At 44.9% G+C, this 27,599-nt stretch overlaps 2 protein-coding genes across 16 annotated transcripts in view; both read right to left on the bottom strand.

Annotated features, from left to right (window-relative positions):
• Positions 1-199: 199 nt before the first annotated feature.
• Positions 200-17,460, bottom strand: DNAAF3 (dynein axonemal assembly factor 3). 15 transcript variants are annotated; one of them, XM_083411612.1, is made up of 12 exons: positions 17,441-17,460; positions 12,607-12,690; positions 11,097-11,239; positions 7,435-7,528; positions 7,128-7,285; positions 6,789-6,965; positions 6,531-6,653; positions 5,319-5,441; positions 4,395-4,548; positions 2,906-3,020; positions 1,240-1,314; positions 200-807 (listed from the first exon to the last, which is right to left on the bottom strand). In XM_083411612.1, exons 1-12 carry the CDS (start codon positions 17,445-17,447, stop codon positions 612-614), a joined length of 1,449 nt encoding a protein of 482 aa, XP_083267738.1. In that variant the 5' UTR covers positions 17,448-17,460; the 3' UTR covers positions 200-611. The 15 variants fall into 15 exon arrangements, with proteins under 15 accessions (XP_083267738.1, XP_083267729.1, XP_083267734.1 ...); XM_083411603.1 differs by lacking the exon at positions 17,441-17,460 and adding an exon at positions 16,259-16,562; XM_083411608.1 differs by lacking the exon at positions 17,441-17,460 and adding an exon at positions 16,259-16,395 and having other exon boundaries at positions 11,097-11,261.
• Positions 17,461-22,082: 4,622 nt separating this feature from the next.
• The window catches only part of SYT5 (synaptotagmin 5), a 30,563-nt gene continuing 25,046 nt past the window's right edge, over positions 22,083-27,599 (bottom strand). Inside the window, exons 8-9 of the mRNA XM_083411637.1 lie at positions 25,646-25,779; positions 22,083-24,196 (exon numbers count right to left, since the gene is read on the bottom strand). Of these exons, the coding sequence (XP_083267763.1) occupies positions 23,987-24,196; positions 25,646-25,779 (344 nt within the window). The 3' untranslated portion in view covers positions 22,083-23,986. The remainder of the gene's footprint in view (positions 24,197-25,645; positions 25,780-27,599) is intronic.

The raw sequence follows: 27,599 nt of genomic DNA on the forward strand, positions 1-27,599 counted from the left end.
GCGACAGTAAAAAAAATAAGGTGCCAGCAGACCAAAGAAACAAACAAAAACTGAGGTGCCTGTTCCCCTCAGCCAGGGAGTTTCACAGCCTAGGACTGTTATTTTCTGACGTTTCATCTTTAAACGCCTCTCCCCAGCTTCACAGACCTCAGCAGTGACAAAATACCAAAATTCTGATAAAGAGGACTTGTGCAAGACAACCCTTTTAATTTTTTTTATTTTTTATATAAAAAATCCCACCAGGACACAGCAATGGGCGGAAATGAACTTTTCTGGTATTGGGGAGTCGCTGGAAACAAAACAGCTCAGCTAAGGAGCAAACAAAAGCAGGGGTCCCCAAAAGCAAGCGCTGAAATGCCACTACACACATGACAACTGGCTCACAAAAAAACCCCAAACACTGATGAGCTTCTATATCAGCACTGACTGTGCATGCATAATGCGTCATTTTTACTTCTTGGATTTTCCACAGCAAGGTTAAGTGTAAAAAAGAAAAGAAAAGCTTGCATGACTGAGCTGTACCGATTCCATAAGAAACTCCCGTTTGAAACTAAATATTTTTCTTTTAAAAATAATGGTTATAAAGGAAACTAGGGTACAGAGAGGGAACCTCAGGGACCAGGTGCTGTCATCTCGAGCGCAGGGAACTCATTACAGATCTCTCCAGCCTCCTGATGCCCAAGCTGGAACAAGGAGAATGGTCTCTTGTCTGCTGCTTGGACTGGAACAAATCCTGCCTCAGCCACTTGCTTGGCTACTTGAGAGGAGAACGCAGAGACCTGCTCCTTGTGGAGGTCAGGCAGGAAGCTGTGAACAGAACAAGTGGACAGATGAGTAAGGGGTGTGGGGAACCCAGGAGTCCTGGATCCCATTAAACACCCTGGCTAATGAGCTGCTCTGTTTAATTAGGCCCCACAGCCCTCCCAAGGTGGTTCTGGCCCTTGTCTGTACCCAGCCTGCTCCATTCAGAAGGAACCAATGCACCCCACTGGATCGCTCTCGGTAATTTATTTTAGTACTCCCAAATCTCCCAATTGGCTAGCAACCCCTATTAACACCCCCTGATGTGCACACAAACTGAAATGAATCTTACACTAGTGAAGCTGTGCTGATGTGAACAGCTAGGGGAAGATATAGTACCAGGAAAAACTGTGACTTCCAACGTGCTCTAATGAACAAATGTGCACACATCCGTAGTGGGCCAGCTTCCTAAGAGAGGATGCAGAAAATAATACTCACTTTGTCAGCTCAACAATAAGAGAGGCTTTCGGGGCTGCAATCAGATTCACATTTGGTTTTAGGACATGCACCATGCTACAAAAGACAAGCAAGGAGGAAGGGGTGACTGTAGAGATAAGAGACTGAGGACCCACCAACTTTGCTGTCCAGTCTAGTGATGGCAAACTGCCCTCTGCACAGTTTGGAATTAACTAAGTAATGGTGAGTTTTAATGGCATGTACGTCATTCGACAAAATGTAGGAGGAGATTAGCTTATACCCAGTCTTTTTGCTTAGCCATCATTCTGATTTATTTGCAGGGTGGTCATATTACAATGAGCATTCATCTTCATTTGTTTGTGGGGTGTTTATACGTCTTCGCATGAATCATTTGTCCATCCCACGTTTTCCAGTGCATTTCCTTGTCACTTTCCAGACTGCAAGAAGTCCATTTTTAAAAATAAAAAGTGAACTTGTAGTGCTAGGGCAACAGAGCCCTCTGATCCACCTTAAACGCGCTAACCTCAAGTGCCAATGTGTGCTTGATCCCTTCTGCAAAACACTGACAGACTGGAGACAGCCCATAGAGGCTTCCAGATGGCTGCTATTTTCAGATGGCAAATTCAGGTGGTGCAATTATAACTGATTGGGAGCTCTTGAGGAAGAAGTCCACTTCCCCAAAAGACAAGAATTTTTGTGATAAAGAAAGTGACAGGAAAATGCACTGGAGAGAAGCAGGAGAAGACGAAGGGGAAGAGTTCAGATTTGATATCCCGCTTTATCACTAAGGAGTCTCAAAGTGGCTAACAATCTCCTTTCCCTTCCTCCCCCACAACAAACACTCTGTGAGGTGAGTGGGGCTGAGAGAGAGACTTCAGAGAAGTGTGACTGGCCCAAGGTCACTCAGCAGCTGCATGTGGAGGAGCGGGGAAGCGAACCCGGGTCACCAGAATATGAGTCCACTGATCTTAACCACTACACCACGCTGGCTCTCAGTGTGGGATAACACTTGCTTTGATGCAACGCCACAAGCAAATCAGCATGAAGGCTCCATAAAGAAGAGGTCAATTGGTAGCGCCCTAAGAGAGCTGGCCTCAATGCAGGAGAAACTCCCCAAACCTGGTTGTGTGGTCTGGTCACTAACTCACAGAAATGAGCGAGTCCCATTAAGGGTAAAGGGCTAATATTAGATACCTTTTGTGTGTGCACCAACAAAAGGTGCAGGCCATAGGTGGCTGGCCTGCTAAATACTGACCAGGGATGCACAGACCCTCGCAAAAATCTTGTTTTGTGTTCTAAACTGGGAAGTAGCTTTGGGGGAAATGGCACTCCATTTGCTACACAACAGCCAAGCAGTATATTAGATTGCATCCAATGCTAGTTCTCCTCAGCGTACCCCCATTGAAATTAATGGTCACGACTACCTTAGGTCCATTCATTTCAATGGGTTGGATCCAACCCTATGAGCTGGACAGGCTTGTATTCAAAGTGAGGGAATTATAAGCTTTGATGATGTCACCAGTCTAGATAGGCCAACCTCCTTGCAACTAGATAAACCATGTCCTGCCTCCCAACCCAATTAGCTGCTTCCTGCTTCTTGGCAGGAAACCCAAGAGTCCAGACTCCTGCAATATTCTCTTCCCCATGCCTCCAACCCAGCAGTCCCTTGTTCTCAGCCCATTCCTACCTGCAAGAGACAAATATGAGATTGAAGAGCTGTTGGTATTTGCCTTTGTGGTGGAGCTCAGGGAGGCAGTTGAGAGGCAAGAAGCAGACTCTGGCATCTTCTACGGAAGGAGGGCCTGCGGCATAGGAAACGCACCGCACAGGGAAGAGAGAAAAAGCCGGGCTGAGAAACAACAAGGCCAATGCAACAGAAGGCAGGGAAATGAACAGATATATATTTTGCGGACAGGGAAAGTGGCTAGGAACAGATAATTTTTTTCTGCAACTCAGCAGAGAGTATAGAAATAGAGACAAGCGGTCCAGGAATCTGGAGGGTAATAGTCTCAAAATGCATTTATTATTTTGATCTATCTATCTATCTATCTATCTATCTATATATATATATATACACACACACACAATCTTCCATTTTAAAAAAAATCAGTGATTTAAAGATATGTAGGCAGAAGCACATAGGAACTTGCTTTATATAGTCATGCCACTGGTCCATGTAACTCAGCACTGCCTATTCTGATGGACAGTGGCTCTCCAAAGACTCAGAGGAGTCTTCTTAGCTCAGCTATCTGATAGCCTTTCCACCGCAGATGCCCAGGACTGAATCTGGGAGTTTCTATATGCAAAACATACGTTCAGCCACTGAACTACGACCGCCTCCTCAGAAAACAAGAAGGGTTGTGAAACTGCATACTGTAAGTCTATGGTTTAAAGTGCCGCATGAGGAATTGGAAGGGGAAAGTTCTAATCCCACTGATGTTGACCCTCTTACTCCCAAGTGGCTGCTCAAACTGCTCTTGCTCCAAAGAACTGGCGCAGATGAGGCCTGTCTGCCGCTGGAACATCTGGAAAGGATCTCCCTCGACACTTTATGTTATATTAATCTTTTTGCTCACCCGCTCTTCTCCCCTGGGCCTATTAATCTGATGCTGCAAGACTGCGAGGCTTTTAAGGGTCAGTGAATCGTATAAACATTTTGTAACTAGCCCTGAACTCTTGGGGTGGAGGGAAGATCAAAGTCGAGTCAAGCCAACAAGCCATCACTCACTAGCGTATTGCGGAACGCTCTGGCCCAAGAGAGTAGTGGAAAAGACCCTTCAAAGTCCCTTAAACCAAGAGCAATGCCTGAGCCAGTTTGTATGTCAGATGAAACCATGTTTTGGAGAGACATGCACAGGGCAGGAACAAACCAGCATAAGCCTCAGGCTCACACGCCCCCTCCCCTCTTTTCCTTCAGCAGTTTTTAAAGTTTCACTTTCCCCAGAACTCAGCTGGCCAAGGCACCCAGGCAAGGGGTTGTGATTTATAACTCTGGTTTAATAAGCCAGCTTAAGAAGCCATGATTCTTGCTCCAGACAACATGACAAGCCAGGATTCTGGGGGGGAAGCTTTCTAAATGTCTGCTCCAAACTATCTGTGCAAGTCTGTGGCCCTTTCCTGCTGATGCACGTCCAAGGTTTAGAGCATGATGGGCAATCAACCTGTTGACTACTCACCACTGTTAACACCCAGATTGGAATGGTCACCAGCCCCCTGTAAGTTGCCACTAATTCCCTCCTCATCAGAGGATGCTGATGGGTCATAGCGAGTGTTATAGCTGAGTTCATACAACAGGGCGGTGACATTGTGCAAGGAAATTTCCTGGGCACTCTGTGGAGAGAAAGAAGAAGACTGGAATCTGTTTTTATTTGAGTCCCTCTTTTCCCGTCTTTGAATTCAAGTACCATGAACCACATTTTATTTTTAGCTTCTCTACATCTTCCTTATGCCATACATGCTCTGCATTTTTTTGGATAGACCAGGGGTTGTCAACCTGGTCCCTACCGCTCACTAGTGGGCGTTTTGGGATTCTAGGTGGGTGGTAGGGGGTTCTACGGCACAAGCTGAATCCTCCTTCCATCGAGCACTGGTGGGCAGTAAGGAAATTTTACCATCAAGAAAGATGCATTAGTGGGTGGCAGGTATGACTACCCCTGGGATAGACAAACAAGCTCCCCTCCATGAGCAAGTTCCGGAGAAACATGCTTTGAGCAGTTCCAATTGGCCAGCATTTCTGTCAGTCACAAAGCTACTTCCCCCACTTTCTTGGAACAGTTTTCAGAGCTTTTCAACTTGCTGGATTTTCCGCAGAAAGGGAAAATCCAGGTGAAATAGCGCACTAAACAAACATCTAAGCAGATGAACATATACAGTGTTTGTCTATGAAAAAGGGGTGGATGAAAAGGCATGAGGAAGAGGCAAAAAGGGCAGTACTCAATCGAAAGGTATCCAACGAGGAGCGAAGGCTGAAGGAGGCAGCAGAGAAATCCATTTTCACTCCAGCTTTCAGAAAGCTATCGTCTTCTTGTTTATCAACCCTCTTCTCCTTGCAAAACCACAGCTGCTTTTCTGATGCCCGGCACAAAGGCAGCCACACTCACCTTACTGGGGATGCCATTGGTCGTTTTCAGCAGGCTGGGATCTTCTGCCTCAATTCCAAAAATGATGTAGGGGCCTGTGGCTACGTCTCCCCAATATCCCCGTGCTGGTATTCGTTCCCCTTTCTGAGAGGCAAGAAGTCTGGATCAGTATATATGTCATTTTTGCCCACAGCTGGTAGCCCACCAGTTTAAGAGTCCTGCTGGGGAAAAGCAATTACAAAGATTTCCGGGGGGTGGGGTGGGATTTAAAGGGAAGAATTGGCAGGCAGAAGGGCTAGCCCCCCTTTCCTATCCACTAATTCTCCCTTGGTTAGCTTTCCCAAACACGGAACTGGTGTTTCGCTCATAAGATGAAGTTCTGTTCTTAGAAGCATGAGAACCGGTAACTGCAGGCAAGAGGTGGAAACTGTTATTGGGATCCCAAGAATCAACACTTCATCAGAGGATGGCTGCAGACTGCCAGAATTACGGGTGGATTTTCATCCTGCATGACAGTGCTCACAAACTGGATGGGAGAGGAAAAAGGACACAGAATCCAGGAGGACTAAAAACATGTATTTTGTGGTAGTCCTAGAAGGAAAGAGCAGTCCAAAAACTGACCTACTCCCTTAGTAGGACTGCACTTGCTGCAACTAGAACCTGCATCCCAAGACCTACCAGCAACAGCAGATTAAAATAACCAAATCATTTCAAGAAATCCTGAATGGGTAGTTGCAGAGTAGACACACATCTATCTGCTTCTCATGCTATCGCAAAAGGATGACAGAAGCTACAGTGTGGCTCCCCCATGCTGCTGAGGTAATAGGAGGCAGTGCAGTGCAGTGGTTAGCGTGTTGGACGGGGTATACTTGGGTTCAAATCACTGCCTAGCCATCAAACTTGCTTTGCAATTCTGAGACAGTCATTCTCTCTAAGTCTAATCTATCTCACAGGGTTTCTGTGAAACTAAAGGGGAAAAGGGAATCATCCTGTACCGACTTGAGCTCCTTAAAGGAAGAGGGGAACTATTAAAAATGGTAATAAAAGGAGGGCATGGAAGGGGTGGTAACCCTACGCATAGGCTTATATTCTCCCGCCAACCCACAAAAATAGACCTAAGTGTAGCCAGTGTGCTGGACTCTTAACTCGCATAAACCTCAGCTAATTTAGTCAGGGATGGCAGGATACTCCTCCACGTTCCTGGCCTAGTCTCAAGAAAGTGAGGTGGCTCACATGTCTGAGGAGGCGGCCAGATGCCAAGGTCTTGTTGGGGATGTCGTAGGGGGCTTCCCGCATTTCAAAGGCCATGCCCGTGTCCCGCCACCGGTTAAACTCACGGAAGTTGATCACCTTGGCCTAGGAGGGGAAAGAAATGCCACAACTGTAGAAAGGCGGTAACTCCCCAGAGCCCGTCTCTGTAGCCCAGCAGCCCCAAGCTGAGCCAGAGGGATTTGCATGCCCAACACAATCGCCTTCGTTTCAGTTACACACCCCATGTTCATGCAGCTTCATATTGAGGTCCCAGTCGCACACCCCGCGGCGAGAGTCATAGCGGGCCCCCAGGTACTGCCGGAGTCGCAGATCCCAGAGCTGCTTGATCTGGAAAGTCTGCGGGTCGGGATTCCGCCAGAACTTGAAGATGGCCTCCAACTGGTCCCTCTCCTTGAACTGTCAAGCAAAGAGGAAAAGCGAGTGAATAACTGGAGCCGTAATTCCAGGATCCTCTGGAATAGCAGCTAACAATAACTGGAGTCCTGCCGAGCCCATCATGGCAATGACAGCACATCAATCATGGCTCCATCGCTCCTGCTGAATTAACTTGCATTTTACCTTGAGGGCAGACAAGTCAAGGAGGGGCAGATGAGCTTGCTGGAAATCAGGGTCTGTGACATAGCGGATGAAGAGGTTTGCCTTCTCCTGCAGATAAGCAGCTGTTTGGCCTCGGAGCAGTGTGTTCCCCATCAGCTCCAAGAAGGTCTCACTTTTCTCTTGGTTGGTGGGAGGGAAAAAGAGACAGGGCTTGTTACCATTCAGAAGGGCTTCAGCCTCCCGGAGACCCCAGTAAACAAGGGGCCAGAAGTCCTGGGAACCCAGGGAAGGAATGGAGATGGTGAGGGAGCATTTCATCTGCCTTTACCTTGCAGCCCCATCTTCTCTAGAGGCTCCACAGCCAGACTCAGAAACAGCAGCTGCCGACCCAGGGCTTCCAGATTGTTCTCCTGCACGTAGAACTGAGCAAAGGAGACAAACAGTGAGGAGGGCAGGCTTTAGTTTAAACAGCTCTCCTCAAGATCACAGCCATACTAGACATCTAAAACACATAACATCCCACCAAAGAATCCTGGGAACTGTAGTTGGCCCCTCATGGAGCTACAATTCCCGGCACCCTTAACAATCTGAAGTTCCATAGGTGTCCTGTGAAAATGAATCTTAAGATGCTGTCATAAATTATGAGTCGGACAATTGGACCATCTAGCCTAGTATTCTCTGACTAGCAGCCAATCTCCAGAGTCTCATGTCAAACTCCATCTTTTCTGTCCCTACCACCTTCTGCCTGCAATGCATGTGCCCTGCTACCCGATTTTGGCAGGGGTGGGACAGGCTAGGACACGTCCTGCAATAAATCCTAACCATCAGTTGCACAGAAGACAAGGAGGTGCCCTGTCTTGAATATGCTTTTCATCATTCAAGTTCTACCGTTTCCTCCATTTTCTTTCAACCCTTAAGGCTTTGTCTAATATTCCTAATGTGAGTGAAAACTTACTGAGTCAGGAAAGCCTATCCACATCAAACCCAACAGTAACAGCAGGACAATTTATTGGAGCCAACTAGAGCCGCCCAAAATGTCACAATGAAAATGAGGGCGCTTTCAAGTTCAAAATAACTCTCTGTCTGGCTAGCTAACCAAAACACCCTCAAGAAACAAGAAGTTTATTGTCCTGTCCTTCCTAGGCATTAGTGTATATACAGTGTACATATTACTCCTGCCAGTCCTCCAGTCTTCTGTTTGGCAGATTGATGATTACAGTCCAGAATGGCTGGTTAAGAATTAAATCAATGGGGACCAATGACCTATCTATTGATAGGTGGGGAATCTCTCTGTGGTTTGTCATGAGATACCTATCAGGGCTGGAGGGTAAGGGCAGGTATGTGTGAGAAATAGAAATGTCAGCAAACAGAACAGCAAGAGATAGCTGGGAGCTGACTGAAGAAACTTTGGAGTGCAACTTCATTCTTAAGGGATGAGATGCAGGAAAGCAGATCTGCTCCCCTGCGGGTCACTGATCGTTCTGCCCGCATATTTGTAACTAAAGGAAATTACACAAAGGTATTATAGATCTCCAGCATGCTCTCATCCCAAGAAAACGGCAGCACTGTCCCTGGAAGCATACTGGAATCGTCTAACACGGATAAATAGTAAGGTGTCCTGGTTCCGACTCTCCAGCTCCAACTCAATATAGTGGTACCTCGGGTTAAGTACTTAATTTGTTCCGGAGGTCTGTTCTTAACCTGAAACTGTTCTTAACCTGAAGCACCACTTTAACTAATGGGGCCTCCTGCTGCCGCCGCACCGCCAGAGCACGATTTCTGTTCTCATCCTGAAGCAAAGTTCGTAACCCAAGGTAATATTTCTGGGTTAGCAGAGTCTGTAACCGGAAGCGTATGTAACCTGAAGTGTATGTAACCCGAGGTACCACTGTACAGTACGTTATTCTCTCAGTAGATCTTCTCTATCCCAGGAGGCTCAACTTCCTGAATTTCCCACATCCTAGCTTGAAATGAATTGGCTCACCTTGCAAAGATTCTAGGAGTTCTTCCATCTCCCTAGCCTGCACCTCCTGGCTATCCCAAGGAACCCAAGAGTGCCAGAAAAGCTCCTAGAAATTCTGAGCCCCAAACTGAAAATTTGATACCCCCCTCCACTTTCTTTCCTGGCCCTACTCCCATTCCTTCCTCTCTCCTTGATGACAAAAAAGTCCTCTTGTTATGAAGTGACACTCCAAAACGCTGGCTGTGAGACACATTGCCGCTGATTCATCTCCTCGTGATGAAGGAAGGTCGCAAGGGGAACGTGCTGGTGAATGCTGTCTGGTAGGAGTTGCTACAGGGGAAGGGGCTGAATTGATGCTGTTTCTGTTAATTGTCATCTCCCCCCCTTCCACCTCCATGCTCTTCCTGAACTTCACGCCTCCCTCACACGTGTCAGTCCATGGCCTTCATGGGACATCTGAGCTGACCATGCTGAGCTGAGGGGCTCTCGTTGATGGGCAGCTGCCAACGCGTCCCTGCCAGGCTCCTCACATTGACAGGAATGAATTAACGTTGCCACACGTTTCTGGGAAAGGGGGCAGAGCGCCAGCATCACTTCATCACATGGGCAGCCTGAGTCACCGTTGGAGGGGAACCCAAGAGTGCCTGTTCCTCCGACCCTGCTCAGCAGAGAAACCTCTCCTTCCACAGAGCGAAGAAAGCAAAAAGGATGGGAACTTCTTCCCAGGCCCTTTGCTTCGTTGCAGTGTCTGAGATTGGGCTCTTTAGGGAGGCAGTTGCTGGAAGAGAGACAAGGTCCTTCCCAACAGAGATGACTCTGCCCTTCCAGGGTCAACATCAAGCATGTAACAACAACAACAACAACAAATAGCCCGCCCACTCTGGGCGGCTCCCAACAGAATATTAAAAGCACAATAAAACATCAAACATGAAAAACCTCCTTAAACAGGGCTGCCTTCAGATGTCTTCTAAAAGTCAGGTAGTTGTTTATTTCCTTGACATCTGATGGGAAGGCCCTCTGCCTGGTTCCCTGTAACCTGACTTCTCACAAGGAGGGAAGAGCCAGAAGGCCCTCGGAGCTGGACCTCAGTGTCTCGGCACTCAGTCCTAGAAGCACTCTGTTTGGCAGTGTAATATTCTGTGGGCGGAGCCAGCAGCAATGGATGAGAGGTGCCCCCTCCTCCAAGCTGAATCCAACCCTGGTGGTCCTGCCAGTTTTTAAATCCATTTACCCCCCCCCCCCAAAAAAAAGGTACATTTATTTATTACCCTTGATAAGTTGCCTTTCCTCCATCACAGAAACCAAGGCACAATACGCACAGGCTTCCCTGTTAGTCTCCCTGCACAGACACTAACCAGAACCTAGGCCTGCATAGCTTCAGCACGGTTGCTGCTGTATCCTTTTGTATTGCATCTCTTAGTTTGGAAGTTATATTATAAAAATCTAAATCACCTTGAGAAATTTGGCAGATAGGTGGTACAGTGGTACCTTGGTTTACGAACTTAATCCGTTCCGGAAGTCTGTTCTTAAACCAAAGCATTCTTAAACCAAGGCGTGCTTTCCTATAGCAGCGGGGGACTCAATTTACAAATGGAAGACACTCAACAGGAAGTGAAACATGTTCTGCTTCCAGGGCAAAGTTCACAAACCAAAACATCTACTTCCAGGTTTGAGGCGTTCTTAATCCAAGTTGTTCATAAACTCAGCTGTTCTTAAACCAAGGTACCACTGTATATAAATGTAGCAAATAGGTACAGACATCGGATTCTGCATTTGTAGTGATGCTGCTCAAGCAGGAAATGCAGACAAGCCTGTTTTCCCACCCGACTCACAGCCTTTGGAATCTGCCCCATTCTGCTGTCCTGTTATTAAACAAGCATAGATAATGAGAATTTAATTTTAAGGTTTTAAGTAAGATCTATCTAGGCAAGAGACACGCAAAGCTTGGCTAAGCACAGGGAAGGGCTGTCCAGTTAACAGCAGCTCAAGAAAACATGGAAATCTGTGGCAGGAGGCAAGTTACACACATTGATTTTCCGCCGTGGCCACCGGTGCGCCTGACTCATTGTCTTGAGGATGTGACGGCCGTCTACTGATCCTACCAGCAGGATGTTCAGTTCGGGAATGCCATCCTGGGACAGCTGCAGATGTTCCATAGAGGCCTCCAGACCTGTTGGGAAAGTGAAATGGCTCTACATGTTGCACAGCCGTGGTAAATCCTATTTTCCTACGAGAAATATTTTGTTTAAAAAGTGCAAAATAAAAGTACAGAATTTATTAGTGTTCACTAGAACCCAGCACTGAAGTCTTGTTTTTACAAACTTTGGAATTTGCCGCAAGGAACATAGAGATGGCTGATGGGAAGGAAAACAGCTAGAAAGCTCCGCAGTTCAATAGGAGAGCTATTTCTGTGGGTTGACATCTTTACAATCAGCTAATGCAGAGTCAGTTTATATATACGTTTATTTCTACCCAATTCTATGAAGGGCTTTCAGAGGTCGGACCATATCCTAGTATATTGTTCATATGCGCAAAATTTAATTGAAAGTGACTGTGGGAACTAATCCTGTCGGGAAATCAGGGTATGAATATAATGATGGGCTTTTTGGTTGTTAGGCAAGCTCTGCTCCCCCACCCCCCACCCCCAGCCTTCATTGCCCCTTTGATAAGTGACATGGTTCCAAATGCTTCAGGGACGTTGTTTGTTTTTCCATTTTTAAAGGACTTCCTAGACTAAACCTCTGCTGATAAGAAACAAAGCTCTGTGGGTTCATGACTGGTGCAAGGGCCAACTAACCAGAGCTGTGCAAACTCAGCTTCAGCTGCAAAAAAGAAAAATGGCACTTCCCTGAACTTGATCCAGTGAACAAGATGATACATGTGTCTGAAATGTGGCAATGGCACTTCTCAGAGCAGGCTCATCACTAGAATTATGCATGTCTGAAGGCACCCGAAGCAGAAGAACAAAGCTGCAAGCTATGAGGAGAGACCCTAGAAAAGTCACAGAAAGTCCAGCTAGAGGATTTTTGTCTGCCTGAATGTTTTCAGATGTAGCTTTACATCCAGAAATCGAGAAACTCGGCTTTTTAAAAAGTTCAGATAGAAGCTACCATTCTCAGGAGCTCAGATCGTGCACCAAATTACAACAGAATCACAGAAGGAACACCTTGGATATATTTCAGCACTGGCTGAAAGTTTTCTGTTTAAACCAAATCTTCCCAGCAAGGAAATAATATGCCTTTTGAGTAGCTGCACAGAGGTGCTGTTGAAAGCCCCCAAGCAGCCGGGAAGGTATCACTGGACTGAGAGATGCTTCTACTCTCAGAAGGCACCTGTGTCTCAATATTGAGCCTACAACAAAACAGGGTGCATTTGATCAGCTGAAGCAGTTTCAAACTCCTCAAGCAACCTGTGAAACGAGAAGATCCCATTTCACAATAAAGCAGGCAAACTAAAAAATAAAAATGTTGCTTAAAAAACAAAAAAGCAGGCAAGCAAAGTTGCAGGGGTTATATTTGTGGAAGAAGTGGTACCTACATGTGGCCTGTAGGTCAAGTGCTGGAGAAAAGCCCCACCAAGCTGTGGTGCCAAAACCATTGCCGCTTCCTGCTGCTGTCATGGCTGCATAGAAAGCACAAGGAAGACATAGTAAGACACACACACACACACACACACACACACACACTATTTAAGACCATCAGGATTCAGGGGGATCCCACCAGGCCTCGCTTACTCTCTCTGCTGCTATCTCACTTTCTTTCTCAAATCCTCATACATACTTTGTCCTCCGCACCCCTTCTCTTCACATATCTCTGCTGCAGTTTAATTTGGAGTGACAAAGATGCTAAAGTGTGGCAGGCTAAGAGGCTAATGGACCAGGAAGTCCCTTGGATGAAATCTTGCCTTTGCCACGGCATCAACAAAATGGCATTAGGCCAGTCCCAAAGCCTCCATTAATAATACTGGCCTACTTTAAGATTACGTTATGGATTACAAGAAGTATGTGCAGCACTTTGAACAATCAAGGCACTATATTGTTACCTACGCTGGCTTACAGGGCATAATGCTAATGTCATCAAACATTAAAACAGGCATCTCATACATTCTTCTGTCCCTGCAAAATAGCCTGACCTGCTCAAGGGATGACCTTTGGAATTTTATTTCTGACTCTTAACACCTTGGGGCCATGAAAAATGTTTGAAAATGAGTGCTAAGCCTACTTTCAAAAGGCTCCCCTCTATTCCTCACCTGCTTGCCCCCCCCCCTACATTTCACAGGATTGAGCCATGTGCTCCCAAATCTAAGCAATTCACTCCAGATGATGCATTACTGGCACAACAAGACATACAAGAGCAGGGGGTACAGACCCATCCCTTAAGGCTACTTGGTGAGGAGCAGGGAAAAGGTAGGAAGGAATCTGCATCAAATGGAGAAGACTCTGCGCCAGGAAGCATCAAGATTAGCAGGAGGGACCGGCCTGTGATGCTGCGGAGCATTATGCCACTCAAGTAGGGCTCAGGATACTCCATGATCTGGAAGAAGGTATCAAACTCCATATGCCAGGTCCAATCCCCACCATGACTTCTGCTAAAGAAGGGATTATCCTTTCACTTTGTAACAAACTCTTTATTTGGTTCAATCCAGCAAATAAGGAAGGAGCTTAGCTAACTGAATAGGCACAATCATGGTCCAAACTGAACTCTGGCTTCCAGCATGGCATCTGGTACGTTTTATGCCCTTCTGATCTCTGCCTTTTTGTGTTTTAACCTTTGATTTTATGTACAACAAGTTGAGAAGATTTTTCTTGATTTAGTACTTCAGAAATTTGTGTATAAATAGAAGTTAAACAAAAAAACAAATCGATTCCCACACTCTCAGCTTTTGTGTTTCAAATAATGCAAGCTTCAAGAGCTAAGCTAAGGCAAGGATGGATAACAATCGCCAAGGATCACAGACTTTGCACACGTCTGGTAAGACTCTTAATTTTTATTTAAACACCACCACTTTCTGTTCTGCATCACAAAAGGTTCTTTAAACTAAGAAGCAGGTACTATTGCAGTGAGACCATAACTGTTCAAAGATGGATGTGGAGAAGAAGCCCACTGGGCACACATGATTGTGCTGTATTGCCTTTAAAAAGCCCTGAAAGGCCCCAAATGGCCAATGAAGGGGCATATTCATAGGTCAACCCTCATTTGCAAAGCTCCTACTGAGTGTTCATGCATATATTCCACAAGCACCATTCCTGCTCCCACTATATGACTGCACTAATTTGGACTTGAAGCAAGTTCACTTAACTCAGCGTGAATGTCAACAGCTCAAATAAGCCAGCCTGCTGTTGGCTTTATTAGGTACAAACAAGGTTTGCCTATAACAACCTAATAAACACAACTAAATTATTTATTCAGCTGAATAAATAACTGAATAACTTTTGCATGGTTTAACCTGTTCAAGACTATCTTTCAGAATTCAGCTCTCTCTTGGCAGAATCTCTATTTCGGATATGTAATTTTTTTAAAAAAAAAACCCCACAGGAAATGAGCTATTGCAATTAAAAAACCACACATAGATTGATAGATATTTCTCCAGAGTACAATTCCACACCTGAAAGGTGCCGGGAAGGTAGCTCCGTCCATTCTCCAGCAAATCTATTTTGTAGGTGTGGGAGGACAGAACAGATATGAGATCTGTAACTGGATCCCTCAAATTTTATTTGAGAAAAGTTGCTGGGAGCGGTGTGGCTCTAATTTTGTTGCTGCACTGGCCTTGTGCAACTTCCCCAGGCTAAATAAATCTATGCCATCTCTGCTCCCACACTGCTCAGTGGTAGGAGCACACAGAAGGCCCCATGTTCAAACTTTAGCCTCTTCAGTTAAAAACCAGAGTCTGGCAGCAGGGAGGCTCGCATATTTCTGCCTTAAACCTTTAGTGTCCTACTGCCCACCTAGGATTAACCATACTGGGCTAGACGGGCACCTTTGACTGTCCTCAATCCTATAACCACTTCCCTGGGAGTAATCCCCCTTGCATTAAACAGAGCTTACTCCTTAGTAGACATGTATAGGGGTTGTGATGCGAGTAGAATACAGTCTCCTCTGTCCCTATAAGCCACACCAGAGTTGGGGGGTGGGAATTACAGGAACAATAAAGGAGTCTGGAGTGTGCAGGAGGATGCCATTCCAATGTTCACAGCTGGGGGGGGGGCACCTGCAGATCTCCTGCTGTTTGTTGGATCCCCAACTCCCATCAGTCTCAGCCAGCGAGACCAAAGGTCAGAGACGATGGGAATCCAACATCATTTCAATTTTGGGGCACACAGGTTTCCCCTTATCCTTTTCCGTATAGGGATGCATCCATTAACTCTTTGGCAGCAATAGTCATCGCGAGCTTAATCTCCAACTTACTTCACACGCATCTTAAAAAGCAGAGACATCACGTTGCCAACAAAGGTCCGTATAGTTAAAGCTATGGTTTTCCCAGTAGTGATGTATGGAAGTGAGAGCTGGACTATAAAGAAGGCTGATTGCTGAAGAATTGATGCATTTGAATTATGGTGCTGGAGGAGACTCTTGAGAGTCCCATGGACTGCAAGAAGATCAAACCTCTCCATTCTGAAGGAAATCAGCCCTGAGTGCTCACTGGAAGGACAGATCCTGAAGCTGAGGCTCCAATACTTTGGCCACCTCATGAGAAGAGAAGACTCCCTGGAAAAGACCCTGATGTTGGGAAAGATTGAGAGCACAAGGAGAAGGGGACGACAGAGGACGAGATGGTTGGACAGTGTTCTCGAAGCTACAAACATGAGTCTGACCAAACTGCGGGAGGCAGTGGAAGACAGGAGTGGCTGGTGTGCTCTGGTCCATGGGGTCATGAAGAGTCGGACACGACTAAACAACACCACTTCACACGCAAATCCTCCTCCGCCACCGCTGGGCTTGTAGCTAAACCTCGCTTGGCCCTCGCAACTTCACCTCCCGCAAACGCAACACAAACACACCCAGCGTAGCCCGATTCCCTTCGGTTCCATAAGGATGAATTCAACCCTCTTCCCGCACATTTTTAAACTTCCCTTCCCTAAAACGGAGCCGCCGCCGCCGCCCCGCTTGGTCTCAGCCTTCCTCCCAGCCACCCCGCTCTAGAAATGCCTCCCTTTTTCCTTCGCAGCCCCGGGGAAACTACCCCGCTTTACCTGCCCTCGAGAGGTCCCGCCCCCACTCCTCCTCGCGTTGCCGTGACGGACAAGGCCCCCGTTCAATCGGTCGTGCTGCGGCCCGGCTGGCAGCCAATGAGTGCGCGAGGGAGGGGAGGTGGCGGAGGAGACCCCGGGGCGGCCGGAGACGCTGTCTCCGTGGCAACGGGGCCTGCAGCGACGCGGGCAAAATGCCAGGCCTGCAGTTTCCTGGGTTTAAGTGGAAAAACCTGCCCTGGTGTGCTTCTGCGCCTTTAACGTTATTACCCACTTGATGTTCCTGAGTCATTATGGTTCCTGGCTTAAGTCTTAAGTATAAAACTCCCGGGAATGGGTTGCATATAGCAAAAGCAAATGTCTTGCAAATCAAGCTGCTGATGGCACATTGGCACAGGAGCGTGCTAGGCTGCAAAAGCGACCCTCAGTGCCAAAACAGAGGTGTAAAATATTTATTTTAGAAGACGCTATGCTGTAACAATGCCGTTGGAAACAAATACAGCACACATCGATCCTGAAATGGAACATATGTAGGATATAAACAACAATATATGGATATTGAACCATTCCTGATAATTCAAACTATTTCACTGTCCTGATGGCGACAATCTGTATTAGTGGCAATAAATACTTTTTTCAAATTTTATAAGCCTCAGAAGAACCGCAATCCATTGCCTTTCCCCACGAACCTCCCAACCCCTGTCCTCCACCTCTTTGTCTTCCACTGCCATTGCTGGCACCCAGTGGCTGCTCTCCATTTTGTCCACTATTGTCTAGTATCACATTCCACTAGAAGCCTCATTTATTGGGTAACATATCCAGGACTGGCAAATATCCAGAAGTTGAAGCTTCTTTCGTCACAGTATCTTCAAGCTAGGAAGAGCTTTCATTTGTTGGAAGCATCTAGGCAGGAATTGAGCAAATGTCCAGGAAAATCCTGACGTATGGCAGCCCATGTTGTTTTTGCCGTTTCTCCATAAAAATAGCTCAAAAACAAATTTGCCCAAAAATCTCAAGAACTTTGCCCCCCCCCAAAGGGTTGGTGGGAGTCCAACGGTATCCAGAGAGAGCCAAAAGTTTCCCATACCTGTGGAGTCTAGCCACTCCACCGCAATGGGTTGATCTAAATATTATCTTTGTACATTTGTCATTTTATCCATCTGCCCCCACTCTCCCATCCCTCGCCCATCATTTGATCCTCATGCATCCCATTTCCCCTCCTTTCCGATTCTGTTTTGTTCCTCCCTCTAATTGTCTCAAACAAATTAAATCTCTAGGAATGAAAGAGCTTTTTTATCCTTGTAACATAAAGCCCCTTTTTACTCTGGGATTGGGAGGGATTTGCTGAGGCCGAAAGATATTTAATGCAGCAGCCTGGGCGGTACGGGATCGGCAGGTCTGTCCCCTGGGGTCTTACGCAGGCTGTTCTGGCAGGTGGCTCTAACTTGCTTTGCATGTACTTTTACCTCAGGCTGGGATTACTGTTAAATTGGGAAGTCTCTGTGCACAATAAATAATTTGACAGATTAAGTGTTCTTGCAGCCACTTTGGAAACAAAGTCTGTTGTTGCTGTGTTCCTTCTAGCAAAAGATCAAGTCTCAGGCCCTGCGAAAAGCAGGGATCTGTTTGGTTCAGTGCAACACAGGAATAACTAATGAAACAAATGAAATTAGCATAACCTCCAACATTTCTCTGATGAAAATAAGAATGTCCTAAGGAAAAGTGCAACATTCCAGGATCAAATCAGAAACCGGGACGGCTGCTGTAAATCCGGGGTTGTCCATGGAAAATTGGGGCACTTGGAGGGTCTGAATGAATTATTCCCAGTGCTTTTTTTCTGGGGGGACACAGGGGTACACATACCCCTAAACATTTTGTGAATCTAAGTTTGGTCTCATTGAGGGGCAGTAGTTCAATATGCGTAGGAAAATGAGAGTACCCCTAAACATTTTTTAGGGGGGGAAAGCACGGCTATTCCTCTTCTAACCTACATCAGGAGCCAGCCAGGAGTGGTGGTGGTCTGCAGGGCCATTAAGCCTAGGGTCTCAGGCTCAAAAGGGACTAGACACATGTGCATTTTCTGGCACTGGATAAGTTTCACAGACGAAAATGTGACACACACCCTCAGCTAGAAAAGTATTTTTGTGTGTGTGGTGTGTGTGTGTGTGTGTGTGTGCATGCATGTCTGTGCTTGCATGTGACTCACTCTATTTTGGATGTCTTATTTTATTTTTGGGTGATGCCATTTCAATTTGTGTTATAGCTAAGGGTCTCAAAAGCTGGAGGTGGCAGTTTTTATTCACTTATTTACCTGTGCGTTTAGTTGTTCAGGCAAAGAACCACCTAAAGCATGCATAAATATCAGTAGATCAAATTCAAATGAGAAGTGGCCACTTTCCCCTCAACTACCAGTCTATGACTCTCACCTGAGTATAATAAGGAATAATAATGACCTCTTGGCTTTAATGGAATGAAATGGCCTCTTATACAGCCTTGAGAACGCCGGCAGTAAGGGCGCTGGTGCCAGCCAGAAGCAATTCTTCACAAATCATTACACAGTGGGATTTTTTGTATGTTTCTCAGTTGAGCACCCCTACCTCACTGCAGCCCAAAGCAATGACAATGAGAAGCAACACATTTGAAATATAGAGATCTCTTCTTTATTAACAGACAAAGAGTACTGTTTGGTCAAATACATCAATATTAAAACAGGCTTCAAAAGGGGGAGTGGAGGTGACTTTCAGAGGACGGCACCACTTAAATGGGTGGTTTGGAGGATTGAAGGGGATATTAGAAACAACACACACCAAAGTTACAAAGCCTTCTGCACTTTACACAATCCCTTCAATCGTTACAAATTACACAACCCCTCAAAACTTGGAGGTGGCCTGTTTTCATAGATGGGTATGTTGACCTGGGCACAGACATGCTCGCTGGTGCCAGATTGTTGAAGATGGATGTTAGCAGGGACTTAGGAAAAGGTTATGTTGTTAGTGGAATACAGTGGGTGAGACACACACAGCACAGAACTCACTAACAGATCGACACTGGCCTTCCTAAAAGGCCATTGCTTTGTCCACTCATCAGTTATCATGGACCATGAGGAAAATAATGGAAAATGAGATGGTAGTTCAGCTACCTGAAATGAACACCTTCTAGCATGGCATATTAAACAGTATATATCCCCTTGGCTCTGCAACTGCCATCTCTTATTGTTGACGAACAACTGAAAATAGAAGATGTAGGAGCAGGGTTGAAATTAAGGTGAACCTGAGGAGATCAACAGAGCAGTAAATATTCTAAACCCAAGTGGGATGGAGATGGCGGTGCAATTCCATGAACACTGCAACTACAAAAACACATTGGCTACACAACAAAATGGCCACCATGCCCCTTGGCTGGGCAACTGACCTTGGCCTAGTCTTTTTATTGGTTGGTTGGTTGGTTTTCTTTCTTTTCTTTCTTTCTTTTTTTGGTTTCATGTTTTAACTCTCTCTCCAAAGCATGGAAGGAGATAGGTTTTTGCACGTCTGCAGGAAGGTACTAGTTAAAGAAAAATAAAATCTCACTGCTTACAAATCTGGCATTGGAGCAGCAGTTCTGCTAGCCGGTGAGATTACCCTGGGTTGCACAAATATGTGTTAATAGGTATTTCCTGTCTTGGATGAAATGAATGTGATGCGTTTAAAAGCAGGGCCTGAAGTGCTAATACTTTACAAGAGCCTTCTTTTTAAAGACTTAAGTGTACAGTGGTACCTTGAGTTACAAATGCCTCAGGATACAAATGCTTCAGGTTACAAACTCCTGTAACCTGGAAGAGTTACCTCGCGTTGAGAGCTTTGCCCCAGGATGAGAATGGAAATTGTGTGCCGGCGACGCAGCGGCAGCAAGAGGCCCCATTAGCTAAAGCACACCTCTAGTTAAGAACAGTTTCAGGTTAAGAACGGACCTCTGGAATGAATTAAGTTTGTAACTAGAGGTACCACTGTATTTGGTTGTGAAAGGGTCTTCTGGCCGACTTTTCAAGATATTCATCTTGATCTGTTTGCAGGGAGATTACACAATGCTGGCTATTTAATAAGCATTCATTCTGATTGTTTGAGAAGGGGGTTAGACAATGTTGCATCAAGTGTCGTCCTATAGTTCCCAGTGCATTTTCATGTCACTTTCCTTACTGCAATAAATCCAATCTTTTGGGGAATCGGTTTTGTTGCATAAGACATCCCAATCAACTATAATTGTGAAACCTGAATTTACCAGCATGTGACCAAATTCTACCCCAAAACGGTGACAGCCTGGAACTCTAATCTTAGAGGGAAGTCAGATTCAAATTTCACACACAGCTCTGGGTGGTGGTGAGCCCTACATGATTTGCATTAACAGTAGAGCTAATCAAGCTTGTTTCTTTTGGAGTGCAGATGCACAACTCTCGATGTTGTACAATCAGATGAAAAGTAATGCGAACAGTGGCTTGGAGAGTTACAAAGAGAAAGTAACTGGGGAGCTCCTAAATTCCCAAAGAATTGTGTGGACATTTTTTAGATGGCGGGCAAAGAGTTAGTAAGCTGGCCTCCTGTGCCCTTTTACAGTCACTCTGGCAAAGCTCCAAGTGGCTTGTATGCTTCTCTAGAATACCCTGTTACTCAGGAAATAAGTAATTTTGTGGACTATGGCCTGTAGACGCTTGTCGCTGCTCAACAGGACAGTGGCTTTCTAAGGTGACCCAGTATTGTTACAGTATAAGGGAGACAACGGTAGATGACTAGGGAAGGGCCTTAGGTCTTTGGTGAGGCATCAGCTTGCATGCAGAAGATCCCAGGTACAGTTCCTAGCATCTCCACATAGATCTGGAAGAGACCGTGGTCTGGAATCCCAGAGAGCCCTGTCAGTCAGTGTAGACCGGAGGTCGCCAACGTGGTATCCCTCTAGATTTTGTGCACTACAACCCTCAACATCCCTGACCATTGCCCATGCTGGCTGGAGCTGATGGGAGTTGTAGTCCAAAACATCTGGAAGGCACCACATCGGTTAGCTCTGATGGAGACAATAATACTGAACTAGATGTCCAATGAATGATCTGACTTGGCATAAAGCAGTTCCTATATTAATTGGACCTTCACAGCCAAGATGTGAGGACAAAACCAGCAGGATATCTCTCTACCTCAGAGATCTTTCAAAACATCTCTTCCCCAAACAAGAAGTGAGTGACTAAAATCCTTTCCCCTCCCATTCCCCTTTCTCCTTGTTGCTCTTATTTTAAAGCAGAGAGTTCAGAAACATAATACTGATTTGCTTCCCCATTTGAGGTACATTAACTTTGACTAATTTAGAGTTAGTTCTTCTGTTGCCAAGATCAGGAAGTTAAAGTCGGCCATTTTGCCTCAGTTATATATATATTTTAAAAGCATAGAGAGACTACAGAACTATAATTCTATAGTTTTATAGTATATGATATATATAGTCAGACAAAAGTGGTGAGAAATCAAGAATGCTACAGCCTTTGTCTTTCTGCTGACATCAGCAAAAATATGCTTATAGATGAGTCTAATAAAATGCTTGGTAACTTAGCCTAAAAATGGGTTCCTTTGAAAACTGGACCGCATCTGCAAATTGTCATTGGGAACAGGTTTAGAACTCTTTCTACTATCTAAGCTCATTTGCTTGCGAGTTCAGTGGGCGGTTCAACACTGATGTTTACTTGTAGGCACAAAACCTTTGGTATAAGGATTGTAACTGAGACCAGAAATGATGCTTTGTCAAATATTTGGGGTGGGGTGCGAGGGAAATAGAGCTTCCAAATATCAATATCAAAGGCTCTAGTTGGATGTTTTTCTTTCTTTCTTTTTTAATTCTTAGGCTTCTTTCTTTTTTATTGTGGACTTACTTGGCCTTTGACAGATGTTTTGGCCTAAGTATTTCAGTATTGCCTTGCTTTCCTATTCGGGCTCCATGCAACATGAAAGCATTAAAAAGAAGACCAAAGCACAGAGTCATGCCCAGAATTCAGATTTCAGATTTGGACAAAAGTATTTCAATTCAGGATTTCAAGCCCAAATCATTGGCTTGCTGGCAATCCCATTTTTAAAATAAAAATAAAAATCCAGCTATTAATGTACCTGCTAAACAGTTACCCAGCATATGATTATGTCTTAAACAATAGTTTTTAGAATTACAGAATATTTGCTATAAAACCAATTGATTTTGTATCATTGTCATAGCAAAGGTGTTGTAAACATGTTTCGATCCATGGGAAACCACTGTAAACCAGCTGTAAATCCTAAAGATAAATGCTTTTTTCTCATTTATAAAATGCATCAAACTGGTTGCTAACAAACAGTAAACCCGTTGCAGTTTTATAATAAACCAGTCTTAAGCTTGTAGCAAAAATGTAAACATGTTGTAACATAGCAAAATTATTTTAAGTTGGTTAGTAAATCACTAGTAAATCTGTAGTTAATCTGCTTTAAGTCTACATAAAGCCTATAGCAAATTTTCTCTAATACTCATATCAAACATTTCATAAATAAGTTGTAAAGCATGTGCTGTAAAAGGGATACATGGTTCTGTCAAAACTGTTATAAAACTCCAAATTAAGTCAATATAAAGTAGAATAAGCTATATACGAACAGCTTAATACGTTGGCTGATGCTTAAATCTCTGTTAACATCAACATCCATAAAACTGTTGTAATTTGGGAAGGGGACACCCGATAGTAAATATATGCTAGTAAACACATCCACAGTAGTTCTCCAATGACAGCTAATTTTTATATGTCAGATAAGTATGTGAACATTTTGTAATAAAATAATTAGGATATACTACAATATGTTTTATACATGAAGCCCACACACAGCATATTTGCAACCTTATCCCGATTAAACTGTTTTAGGCAGTTTCAACTGCAAAGGAGGACCAAATTTTAAATATTTCATAACACAGTGGCCAGAAATGTAAAGCTATTTTAAGCATCATGTAGAGCCACGGTCAAGTTGCATTTTCAAACTATGTTTTAAAAGATTTCCAGTGTTTTCACCTAAGATCTAGCTTCCTAAATCAGTATTATAATGGAGTGTCCAAAAGTTAGTATTATCAGAGAACAGAGTTTGCCGCAACTCTTTTGTAAATCTATTGTAAACACATTTGTAGGCATTGTTTGCAATAGATTTACGTATGAGGTCTAGAATTTAAACATGGCACCAGAGTACAATACCCAAAATGTATATGAAATGGTGTCCTTTAAAGAAACCTGTAATGAACCTATAGTATACTCAGAGGTAAAAAAAGATAAACAGTAGGTTTATTTGAGGCTGGTTTTCCCAAAGATGGCATGGTTAATGTAAAGATCGCTTTGTCAAAAAGTCAGCCTGCCTGGCACATAAGGTTCAGCTTTCAAGTGAGAAACCAACCCAAAAATATAAACCTGTGCAAGTTGTGTTGTAAGCCTCATAGTAAACCTATAGTAAATCTCTAACCTGTCTTAAGCTGCTAGGTAAGCTTCCTTCTTTTTCACACAGTGGATAAAAAACAGAGGGGTGTGTTTTTTTTCGCTCTCTTGGAGATGTTTCTTTTTTTTTCAACAGGAAATGGCTCTGAGAGAAGAGACAGGCTCACAGGCTCTCCCCCTCCCCACACACGTGCACATTTTCAGGGGTGCCTCAACCACACACTCCCATTCGCTCTGGACGGGAGAAGCAACTGTTGCCAGATCCTTCGGCCAACAAGGAAGGGGCATCAAGAGGTCTTCATGCCAACCGCCACATCCACCTCTTCTTCAGGCTGCAGGGTGTGCCACTGCGCAATGGGCCTCCGAGGATTGGCCAGCATGTCGGACCAATGGCGCAGCTCGGCACCCGTGGCGTTGCAGCCCACAAAGATCTTCCCGATGGCTTCGTTTTTGCCCAGTTTGTCATAATCCAGGACCGTCAGAACCACCTGGACTTTCTGTGAAAGGGGGGGAAACAGGCACCATCATCAGCAGAAGAGCAATAGGCGAGCTTAACCCTCTCCCTTCCCTCCGTTTCCCACCTACAACTCTTCCATCATTTACTCTCTCACACAGCTTGGCTTCCAGATGCATCTTTGCCAAATTGCTAGGGGAGAGGAGGGCAACCAAAATGGTCAAAGGCCTGGAAACGATGCCTTATGAGGAACGGCTAAGGGAGCTGGGCATGTTTAGCCTGGAGAAGAGGAGGTTAAGGGGTGATATGATAGCCATGTTCAAATATATAAAAGGATGTCACATAGAGGAGGGAGAAAGGTTGTTTTCTGCTGCTCCAGAGAAGCGGACACGGAGCAATGGATCCAAACTACAAGAAAGAAGATTCCACCTAAACATTAGGAAGAACTTCCTGACAGTAAGAGCTGTTCGACAGTGGAATTTGCTGCCAAGGAGTGTGGTGGAGTCTCCTTCTTTGGAGGTCTTTAAGCAGAGGCTTGACAACCATATGTCAGGAGTGCTCTGATGGTGTTTCCTGCTTGTCAGGGGGTTGGACTCGATGGCCCTTGTGGTCTCTTCCAACTCTATGATTCTATGAAAGCACTTGGGGAGTGGAGGTGAACAGTTTACCGGTGTATAGTGGCTGGTGGGTAAAGGATTAAGCATTCTCTGCTGAAAACTTCACCCTCTCCCCACCGCTTTGCAAAACAGTCAGGTCCTTATTATCAGAAGGAAACAAGATTTAAGTACTTTTGACCTGGGGAGAGGTTAGGACATCTAATTTTAATGAGGCTATGTCTTTCCAGCTCCTTAAAGCCTGGAGCTTTTCAAAGGGTTGCAAAGTGTGTGGGGGGGAGGGTATCTAAAAAAGACTGGTACATAACCCAGAACTAGCAGATTCTATCGTGATTTGAGGACTGGGTTTCTTTCTACTCACAGGAGCATATGAGGGATGCCGTGATTATCCCTTTTATCAATTATTCTTTTAAAAGTGAGATTGCCATAATTTGTAACGGCAAAGAAGTGTTCTGAAGATGTCGAGGGTCTTTCCAAATGTTATCATTAATCCAACCAGAGTGGGGGTGGGGGGTAGGAGGATGTGCAAGTATTTTTACAGCCAGAACTCTCAGAATGAAGAAAGCTCCACAACAGCTCAGCACCCAGGCAATAATAACAGCAAGCCAGTTAGCTATCTGAACATGCAGTGGATCAGTGACGAGAAACAGCAAACTAGTTTGCCCAATATGTCCTGACTTGGGCCCAAACAAATACACAAATGTAGATGCAAACTAACCAGACAGAAACCCCTATGCAAAATCCAGCACTTGTGCATAAGTGTAAAAAAGTAACTTTCTAGCAAGATTGCAAAAAGTTTGTCCACACATCTCCAGTTCAGATTTTACTGCCTTTGGGTGAAATGGGGGTGGGGGTGGAGAGAAGGGTGGGGGGGTTACCTGGATTTGTTCAAATGGCACCTCAAAACTGAACGACTCGTTGTAATAGGGATTCAGTGTGTTTTTCTTAATGGTTGTTTTCTTCTTCTTGATACGTTTCCCTCCTTGCATGAGATGGATTTTCACATAGGGGTCTGGGATAGGAGTAGAAAGATATTTCAGAATCACACAGGGGTTCCATTATGCAATGTATTGCGGAAGATCTATGTTCCCATCTCCCCCACCGCTAATGAATTGTGATTTTGATGTCTATTGAAGGGCCACAGCTAAGAGGTAGTAGAACACCTGTGCTTTGCATGCAGAAGGTCTGTGGTTCAATTCCGGGCACCTCCATTTATGGCTGGGAAAGAGCCCTGTTTGAAATCCTAGAGGGCAGCTGCTGGTAATAAGAAGAAAAGCAACAGTCCATCTAGTCCAGCACTTTGTTCTTATAGGACTCAGCTATACAGCTGCAAATAAAACGTTTTAAGTGTGTTGTAAAGTGCAATATACAAATGTGACACTAGATGGCAACAGTGAGTTATAGGCAAATTCAACATATTTTTCAAAACATTAAAAAAAAGCATTTTCACAGTACAGTATTTTTTATTTTGTGCGTAGATTCCATACCAAGTGGCCACCCAGATGCCCATGGGGTCATGATGATGATTGTGCTTTTTATTATTTATATGCCACCCATCTGACTGGGTTGCCCCAGCCACTCTGGGTGGTTCCCAACAAAATATGAAAAACACAATAAAACATCCAACAAAAAAATTTCCCTATGCAGGGCTGCCTTTAGATGTTTTCTAAAAGTCATGTAGTCATATAGTTGTTTATCTCCTTGACATCTGACGGGAGGACGTTCACGCCACAGCAGACAGTTAGACATACTGAGAAGGCCTGGTTTCCTGTAACTTCAATTCTCGCAATGAGGGAACCGCCAGAAGGCCCTCTGAGCTGAACCTCAGTGTCCGGGCTGAACAACACTCCTTCAGGTATACTGGGCCGAGGTCATTTAGGGCTTTAAAGGTCAGCACCGACACTCTGAATCATGCTTGGAAATGTACTGGGAGCCAATGCAGATCCTTCAGGACCAGTGCTATATGGTCTTGACGGCCACTCCCAATCACCAGTCCAGCTGCCGCATTTGGGATTAGTTGTAGTTTCTGAATCACCTTCAAAGACAACCCCACACTGAATGCATTATAGTAGTCAAAGTGGGAGATAATCAGAGCATGTACCACTCTGGCAAGACAATGTTCAGGCAGGTAGGGTCTCAGCCGTCGCACCATGTGGAGCTGGTAGACAGCCTCCCTGGACACAGAATTAACCTGAGTTTCCATGGACAACTGTGAGTCCATAGCAACAACACTCTCCTCGCCTGTGACTCCCCAGCAACAGTGGAAGTTAAATATTGTCTGTCAAGGATAAGCTTATACTGAGCTGGGAGGGACAATGCTCTAATTTGGTATATAACAACCACAACCACCAATTAGACCCACAAATATAAAAATATACTTGTAATCCACTTCAAAGAAAAAATACATATTTAAAAAATAGTAGCAAACCATAATACCACAGCACAACCAGTTTATAGATCTGCTTCAGCCATTACTGTATTTTTTGCTCTATAAGACTCACTTTTTCCTTCCTAAAAAGTAAGGGGAAATGTGTGTGCGTCTTATGGAGCGAATGCAGGCTGCGCAGCTATCCCAGAAGCCAGAACAGCAGCAGTGCTGCTTTCACTGTGCAGCGATCCCTCTTGCTATTCTGGCTTCTGAGATGCAGAATATTTTTTTTCTTGTTTTTCTCCTCCAAAAACTAGGTGCGTCTTGTGGTCTGGTGCGTCTTATAGAGCGAAAAATACGGTAAGTCTTTTTCACAAATGCCCCCATTAGTCATAGAAACATAGAATCATGGAACTAAGTCTTTAGGAAAGGTTTCCAACTAAAAGAACCCCATGCTATGTCCT

This window comes from Podarcis tiliguerta (genome assembly GCF_965153285.1).
Source record: "Podarcis tiliguerta genome assembly, chromosome: 13".
Classification (NCBI taxonomy): Eukaryota; Metazoa; Chordata; class Lepidosauria; order Squamata; family Lacertidae; genus Podarcis; species Podarcis tiliguerta.

Bases quoted from the DNA above. Each gene is read 5' to 3' on its own strand.
- DNAAF3 (XM_083411603.1), bottom strand. From the start codon at position 16,547: ATGACTCAGGAACATCAAGTGGGTAATAACGTTAAAGGCGCAGAAGCA. The intron at 7,286-7,434 runs GTAAAGGCAGAT...CCACCAACCAAG, and splicing joins AGAGAAGATGGGGCTGCAAG to AGAAAAGTGAGACCTTCTTG. The intron at 6,654-6,788 runs GTGTGTAACTGA...TTCCCCTCCTAG, and splicing joins TGAAGCTGCATGAACATGGG to GCCAAGGTGATCAACTTCCG.